General features: G+C 56.7%; 1 protein-coding gene across 1 annotated transcript in view; it reads left to right on the top strand.

Moving 5' to 3' along the window:
• Positions 1 to 8,110, top strand: part of LOC102255000 (chromosome unknown open reading frame, human C1orf127) — a 20,766-nt gene that overhangs the window by 8,088 nt on the left and 4,568 nt on the right. Inside the window, 3 exon segments of the mRNA XM_005873475.1 lie at positions 4,151 to 4,348; positions 4,448 to 4,523; positions 4,767 to 4,869. Of these exon segments, the coding sequence (XP_005873537.1) occupies positions 4,151 to 4,348; positions 4,448 to 4,523; positions 4,767 to 4,869 (377 nt within the window).

Raw genomic sequence — 8,110 nt, 5'->3', positions numbered from 1 at the left:
ACACGGCCCCCACCTGAGAACCTCATCGAACTGACTGATTCATTCCCCGCGACTTCTGCAGCCGCTGCTGCTTCCCTATCTGCACCTTGAACTTGCATTAAGTTTTAATTAAAGCCGTTTCACTGGCCTTGCCCTTGGCTAAATGCAGCCGCGGGCACAGGGCACATAGATATTTAATCGTCTGCCTCTCCCCGCTGAAGGCACAGGGTGCCCCAGGGTGTACCCGAGCCGTGCCCGCTCACGGCGATCCGCAAGCTCGCTTAAGTGTGCCCACAGGCCCTGAGCGGGAGGCGGTGCAATAACTATTCATTGCCCTGGGTTAAGTGTGCCCAGGGGCACCCGTAAACTCAATGCAGTGATTAGCAATTGCTCCCTGTGAAGGCTGCCCGGGGTCCTGCTCAATGTCCTGGCCCTAAATATAGCCTCCGCGTGGGGCCTTAAAGGGCACCGCGTTTTTGCTGCGCTTGGTGGTGTCTTCCTTCCCTTCTTTAAGCAGAATTGCTTCTCTCCTGCCGAAAGCCCGGCCACCAGGGCTCCTGCCTTCCTCGAGGCTGCAGTGGGCAGACGGGGTGTGGGGCAGAGGGACGGCTTCGGCGTGGCCAGGGGAAATGCCCCGTCCTCTTGGTCTTCTCACCAAACCGTGGACATCCCCCTCTCCTTCCTCTTGGCTCCCCGAGGCCCCATGGCATCCGCACCTCGCCAGCTGCGCCCGGACCCCAGCTGCCCCGTGTTCGGCGAGGGCAGCAGCTGAGGCAACCACATTTCCCTGGGTCTGTTGACACTCGAGTCCCAGAACATAAATGATTTTCTTGTCTTAATGAGCAAACAACCCTGCTGCTCGGCTCTCCCGCGGCCTCCTGCTGGGGTAATTGTCCGCTTAGTGCTCTGGCAGCAATGTTTACTCACTCACCTTGCCTACCGCTTGCCTTACTTACCCAAGGGGGGGGGGGATTCCTCTTTGTTCTGTGGTCCGGCCCTGGCCCCTGGCCACCCCAGGAAGCGCCAGTGGACAGGGAGGGCAGGAGCTACTTTCTGGAGAATTCCGCTGGCAGGTGCTTGGGGACGCACGCAAGCAGGACTGCTGGAATCCTGTGAGTGTGGTGGACAGTGCCAACTCTCTCGGGCCCTTGTCTTGGCAGCCAAAGCTGGAAGCTTCCCCTAGTGCCCTCGAGGCAGAGGCCTGAGGACTTCTGAGGGGCCCCTGAGCCCTTTCAGTGACGGGGAGCTCACTGCTTCGCAAGGCCACCTGTTCCTGCCCAGCTCTTTCCCCAAACTCTTCTGAGGGTTCCCTGCAGCCTCCTCGAAGGTGTCCTCTCTCCGTTTCACTTTCCTTTTCTCTTCTCTTCTCTTTTCTCTTTTCTTTTCTTCCTCACTTGAGGATATTTTTTCCATTTATTTTAGAGAGAGTGGAAGAGAGAGGGAAAGACAGAGAGAAACATTGATGTGAGAGAAACATCAATTGGTTGCCTCCTGCACACGCCCTGACCAGGGCCCGGGCCGGGAGGAGCCTGCAACTGAGGTACGTGCCCTTGACCAGAATCAAACCTGGGGCTCTTCAGTCCGCAGGCCGATGCTCTTTCACTGAGCCAAACTGGCTAGGGCCACATTTCTTTAAAAATTTAAAAAAAAAATTGATTTCAGGGAAGAAGGGAGAGGGAAAGAGAGAGATAGAAACATCAATGATGAGAGAATCATTGGTCGGCTGCCTCCTGCATGTCCCCTACTGGGGATTGAGCCCGAAACCCGGGCATGTGCCCTGGCCAGGAATCGAACCGTGACTTCCTGGTTCATAGGTCATCGCTCAACCACTGAGCCACGCCGGCCGGGCCATTTCACATCCCCCTGAATATTTGAGGGATAAGTCAGCTTTGCCTTCCTTAAGTCTCCTCCTGAACTCCTCCTGCTCGTCCTCCTAGGAGGGGTCTGGGCACCTCGTCCTGCCCCCATCCAACATCCAGGCACCCACTTTATTCAAGGCCCCAAATGCCAATGTCCCATCCAAGCGTGGCCAATGGAACCGAGGCCAGGACTCCCGGTGCGCCTGGCCTGGGTGGCACTGGCAGTCTGGGTGGCTCTGCTGGTGGGTGACAGTGCATTCATTCCTTCAGCCACAGGGCGTGCCTGCTGTGTACCAGCCCTCCTGCAGGGGGGTCTGCTCCCCTAACCTAGGGAGCACGTGTCCAGTCTGCCTTCCTCCCTGAGCGGCCGGCTGTCCTGCCTCCTTGTCCTGCCATCCTCCCCTTGGCCCCTCAGGTGTGCCCTCTCCTTGACCCCCTGGTGACTGTATCTCCTTGGCCAGACTGTCTGAGGGGAGCTGGTGGCTTCTCTGGGAGATGCCAGCCTGATGGGATTGAGCATGGGCACCACCACCACCAGAGCCACTGTCAGAAGCAAGACCATCAGTGGCAGGAGGTCAGTGTGGGCAGCAGCCCTGCCGGGGACCCTCAGGGGGGTCTCGAGGCATAGGCCTTCGGAACTGCTGTTGGGAGCAGCTCCGCGCAGCTTGCCGCCCCTGCGGTGCTGATTCAAATGTCCACCTGCGAGACCGGACAGATTTAGGCAGGCGGCTTCGAAAATTGGGCCCCATTAGCGTCAAGTGCTCCCGCACGGCAGACGAGGGGCTCCTGCAATCACGCACTCGCGTCCTGATCATGGTGGCAGGAGATAATTACGTCTCTTTAAATAGCCCAAAGTTGCCGTGTAAGAGAAGACGGCTCACATGACATTTGCTCCCAGCTCGCTTCCTGCTAAAAATATCCCGGCGAAATAATATTTCCTGGCTGCGTCGGAGCAGCAGCCCCTGCCTGGCCTGGGCTCCCTGACACTTGGCGTCTGGTCCAGGGGCTGGTCCGGAGGTGGGAGGGGGACATCTCCCCAGAGCTGCTGCCGCTCTGCCTGGGCAGCAGTGACAAGTGGCACCGCTTGCCCACCGGTCCGACCCAGGAGCGCCCCTAATGCCCACCCTTCCCAGCTTCATTGCTCTCGGGTCCCCTCTGTGTTCCTCCCTCTCCTGGGCACCTGCCCCCCACGGGCCCACCCACCCACCCCTGCTGTTCTTAACCCCAATCTTGGCCGCGCATTTCTGACTTGCTTGGGACAAAGAGACCTTGGCTGTCCCTGGGGGGCATGCGTGTTTGGGGGTGGGAGGGGTGTGCAGAGTGGATCATCTACTGGAGGCCCCCACCCCGGGGTCTTCGGACTCCTGGGAGGTTCCGAGATGCAGGGGTCTAAGAACAAAGATGGGAGGAGTCTGCATCCCTCTCAGGCTATCAGGGCTGTGAGACCCCCTGACCTAGATCCTGGATGTGTTAACTATTTCCTTCAGCTCGGGGTGCACACCGAGAAAGGCCTGGGATCCGAGAGGCCACTGCCTGCCTCCAGGGACTGTGAATGCCAAGGAGCTCCGTATGCTCCGTTCCGTGGGTCAGAGGCTTCACCCCGTGCGGGTAGATTGGAGATGACTAAGGCTCTACATTGTATAGAATTGTATCATGGACCACATTTCAGGATGGGGGTTCTGGTGAGTTTAGGGCATTGGGGATGGTCTTTTTTTAAAATATATTTTTATTAATTTCAGAGGGGAAGGGAGTGGGAGAGAGAGATGGAAACACCAATGATGAGGAATCATTGATGATTGGCTGTCTCCTACATGCCCCCCACTGGGGATCAAGCCTTGAGCCAGAAACCCAGGCATATGTCCTTGACCAGAATCGAACCCGGGACCCTTCAGTCCACAGGCCGAGGCTCTATCCACTGAGCCAAACCAGCTAGGGCTGGAGATGGTCTTGCTGAGCCCCCAAACATCCTTTCCCTTATTCATGATGCTTGAAACCCCTTTATGTGAAGACAGATGCGTTCATTCAGCAACCGCAGAGCTGCCTTCAATGCAGCACCCCCTCCCTCCCCTGTGAGTGGGCTGACACAGTGAAATTCTCGCTCAAGTGCAAACAACTGCTATGAGCTTTATCCCCTCAGAGCAGCATTGGTCATGGAAGGGCCGGGTCACCAGAGCCGAAGGCAGTCTTGGCAGACATTCCTCCAGCGTCTCAGGGCAGCCCTGCTCCGGGCACCTGCCTCCTCAGGGGCCTTCGCACGTGGCAGGGTCCCCTGGGGGGTTGGGACGGCCTCTCTCTCCTCTTCATCCCTGCAGCCAAATTCCCGTGCGGGCAGCGAGGCCAAACACCAAGTAACCTCGTGTCACCCATTCGGGAAGCGTGCTGCGCTGGCCATGGGCATGGCCCCTGGCGAAGGCACTGCCCCCAGCCTTTCGTCCACATACCTGCCCAGTGTGTACTTCTCCGTGTCACCTGTCCTCTCCCCTCCAGTGTCGTCCCAGCCGGATCCAGAGGTCTCGGCTCAGAACCCCAAGCAGAGACAAATGAGTTTCTGGTCCAAAGAGGCTCCTGCAATCAGGGGCGCCTGAGGCTGAGACCCTCCCGGCTACCAGCCTGGAGCCTTCCCAGTGACGGAGAGCGGGAACTACGAGGCGGTCAGCACCCGGTGGCTGGGCGCTCCGGGCCCAGGTCAGTGTCCTGATTTCAGCATCGGCTGTCCTGCCCCTTCCGGAGGCCCCTCCCTCTCGGGCCATTGACACCACGGAGAGCAGGAGCTGAGGAGAGCAGCTCTGTGGGGCTGGCTGAAATAGGACCTTTGCTACGTATGCCCCTGAGGCCTGGCACTCTTGCCAGGTGGGCCCCGTGGGAGGACAGCCACAGGGCACAGGATGCATCCTGCCACGTGCAGCTCATTCTTTGTTGCCCCGCCAGGCGGTCCAGGGAGCCTCAGGGAAGCTGGCCATAGGGTAGCCCTGAGCCTGGGATGGGCTGAGATGGCCGCCCCATCCTCTGGTCGGCAGAGAGCCCCTGTCAGGTGAGGGTGAGTGAGGGCCCCCCCCCGCCCCAGCCCTCTTTCCCTAGCCCCGTGGCCCTTTCTCTTGTGCCAGGGCTTCCCTTCCTGGGCCCAACAAGGTGCCACACCAGCCGGGGAAGCACTGGGTCAGGCACAGTGACTGGAGGGGGCCTGAGATCTAAGTGGAGGCAGCAAGCATTTGAGATAAAAAGAAAAAAGCATTGCAGTCGGGGCCTAGACGCAGAAGCCAAGTGATGTCCCGGTGACGGGTGGAGGCCGGGGCTTTTATGAGGCAGGGGAGTGATCACAGGGGAGAGGAAGGCATTGCTCTCGGGGCGGATCCGCTAAGCTCTCCAGCCCCCCCTGCTGCTGCTGCGTCTACAGGACTGTCCTCCACGGCCAGTCCTCGAGGCCGGGTCTCCCTCCCTGTGTGCTTTACACACAGCTGTTTGGAGACGGTGTTGGCTGGCCCAGCCCACAGGTCATTTTGCATTTAATATTCCAAAGGGTCAAGGAGCCAAGCGAGGCCTTCCCCGGGGTGGGCGGCCCCGACTCCCTTTGGAGCCGGTTCCTTTATGTGATTTTTCTCAGTGGTGACGTTGCCAACGGGAGGGGCGGGGGCACATCAGCTTGCTCGCTGAAGACCCAGTGAGCAGTCGCTTACCTTCTCGGACCCCAGGCTTTCACCTGTGCGGGGAACATGGGTACCTGTTGGGATGATGGAGGTGATGGCGTCAGGAGCTCATGGAGCTCCAGGCACGAGGTGAGCCCTTGCCATTCGGACCCGCCCGCTATCTGTGTGGGCTTGGATCCTCCGTCACTTACTAGACAGGGTAGGCTCCTGGCAAAGAGGACTGCGCCATGCAACTTACTTTTTTTTTTTCAGAGAGAGGGAAGGACAGAGAGAAACATTGACGTGAGAGAAACACATCGATGGGTTGCCTCCTGCACTCGCCCAACCAGGGCCTCGGCCGGGGAGGAACCTGAACCCGAGCTACGTGCCCTTGATGAGAATCGAACCCGGGACTCTTCGGTCCGCAGGCCGACGCTCTATCCGCTGAGCCACACCGGCCAGGGCTGCAACTTACGTTTTAACCTGAGACGAACCCTCTTCTAAACATGGTGTGTGTCCTCCCGGCAGGGCCGCTGGGATGCGTGAATTAAAAGGGGTTTTCAGTGAAAGCCCGGCTACCAGACAACCTGGTGTTCGCAAAACCACCAGGAGCAAAACCCATTGAAATACAGCATGAGGAAGTACACATAATTCACAAATGATGTCGCTCGCTTTCATCTCCGACTTCCGCACTGTCCTCAATAGAAGACAGACGCGGGGGAGATTTAACTCAGATGTGAAGGGTGCAGGAATGCCCCGTTACCAGGATGTGATGTTTCGGTGCTGCAGAAAAATGTAATTGTATTCAGAACTGTATTTAAAGATTAAAAGGGGGACTGCCTACCACATCTAGCCCCCAATTCACAATTAGAAGCCAAGTAAAAGGCGGTGTGTGTGTGTGTGTGTGTGTGTGTGTGTGTCTGGGGGAGGGGTGGGTTCTAAGCCTGCTAAAAATGGAAGTGTTTTTTTGAAAGTTTTTACACATTTCGGCTGTTTTTATTTGAACAGTTTCCTGCAGTAATGACATTGATTTGGAAAAGGGAGGGCTAGGATTTTATCCGACAGTAATTCACGGAGGCCCCGTGGGCAGCGCAGGAGGGACCGGAGGCCACCAGATTCCTGTTCCCTGCGGGGTCGGTTCTGGAAGGGGACAGAAGAAAGGTCAGGGAGTTAGCATGGAGAGCAGGGGGCCGGGGGGAGGACCCAAGGGGCAGACGACCTTTGAAGAGAGGGTAAATAACACGCAGAAATAGCTCGGCACCAGCAGCAAGGACATCGAAGGGAGACTTTTCGGCCTCTCTGGGAAGATTTAGGGATGTTCTCTTGCTCGTTAATGAATTGAATCTCAGCAGCCAGAGGGAACCTCTCCCCCTGCTTCCAGCACACCTTCCCCGCCCTCCCTGCGGCCCGTGGCCCTTTCTGCTCCCATTGTAGCTACGGGTGCCCGGGCCTGCCTCTCCCTCCAGTCGGCGAACTCCTTGCCAGCAGGGGCTGCGTCTCCTTCAGCCTTTTATTCTTCAGGGTCCTTATCGAACGGCCCTGCCTTTGGTAAGCACTTAATACACGCTGGTTGGACTGAGTGTTCACTAGGAATTCTTTAAAAATGTTTTAGGCAAAGAACACGTCTCTGTGTAAACATGTGACGAGTATGCTGGAATATTAATGCGCCAGGATTGCCTAAGTGCCCGGTGGTTACAGATTTCTTTTCTTTTAATCTTTTCTCCACCTCTCCCTGTTCCTCCCCCTCCCCCAAGTGGTTAGAACCTATAGGAGATATTCTGATTATTTAAGATCAGAGGTGTCAGTCCAATCTGGAGAGGAGAAACCAGGAGGGCGGTGTAGCTACAGCTGTTGAGCATTTTAAAGCAGGACAACCGACAGAAAGGCCTCGAGGGGTCAGGCAGGGAGTGTGAGTGAGGGAGGGTAAGGACACAAAGGCCTGAGTGCAGGAGGGTAGAGGCGGAAAAGCTCAGGGCAGGAGACCCTAGGGGTGGGCAACCTTTTTGTGAGTGCGTGCCAAAACCAGAAAAATCTCTGACTCAAAATTCTTCTGCGTGCCAACCCTAATTTTTTGAGTGGTTGGACTGAGTGTTCACTAGGAATTCTTTAAAAATGTTTTAGGCAAAGAACACGTCTCTGTGTAAACATGTGACGCGTATGCTGGAATATTAATGCGCCAGGATTGCCTAAGTGCCCGGTGGTTACAGATTTCTTTTCTTTTAATCTTTTCTCCACCTCTCCCTGTTCCTCCCCCTCCTCCAAGTGGTTAGAACCTACAGGAGATATTCTGATTATTTAAGATCAGAGGCATCAGGACCAGTGGAGGCAACACAGAGTCAGTCCAGCCCGGAGAGGAGAAACCAGGAGGGCGGTTTAGCTACAGCTGTTGAGCATTTTAAAGCAGGGCAACCGACAGAAAGGCCTCGAGGTGTCAGGCAGGGAGTGTGAGTGAGGGAGGGTAAGGACAAACAGGGCCTGAGTGCAGGAGGGTAGAGGCGGAAAAGCTCAGGGCAGGAGACCCTAGGGGTGGGCAACCTTTTTGTGAGTGCGTGCCAAAACCAGAAAAATCTCTGACTCAAAATTCTTCTGCGTGCCAACCCTAATTTTTTGAGAACGTGTTACGCCTACTCGATATCTCTTAAGGTGTAC

The sequence above is a fragment of the Myotis brandtii genome, unplaced genomic scaffold (genome assembly GCF_000412655.1).
Source record: "Myotis brandtii unplaced genomic scaffold, ASM41265v1 scaffold410, whole genome shotgun sequence".
Lineage (NCBI taxonomy): Eukaryota > Metazoa > Chordata > Mammalia > Chiroptera > Vespertilionidae > Myotis > Myotis brandtii.
This window is presented reverse-complemented; position numbering and strand designations above follow the sequence as displayed.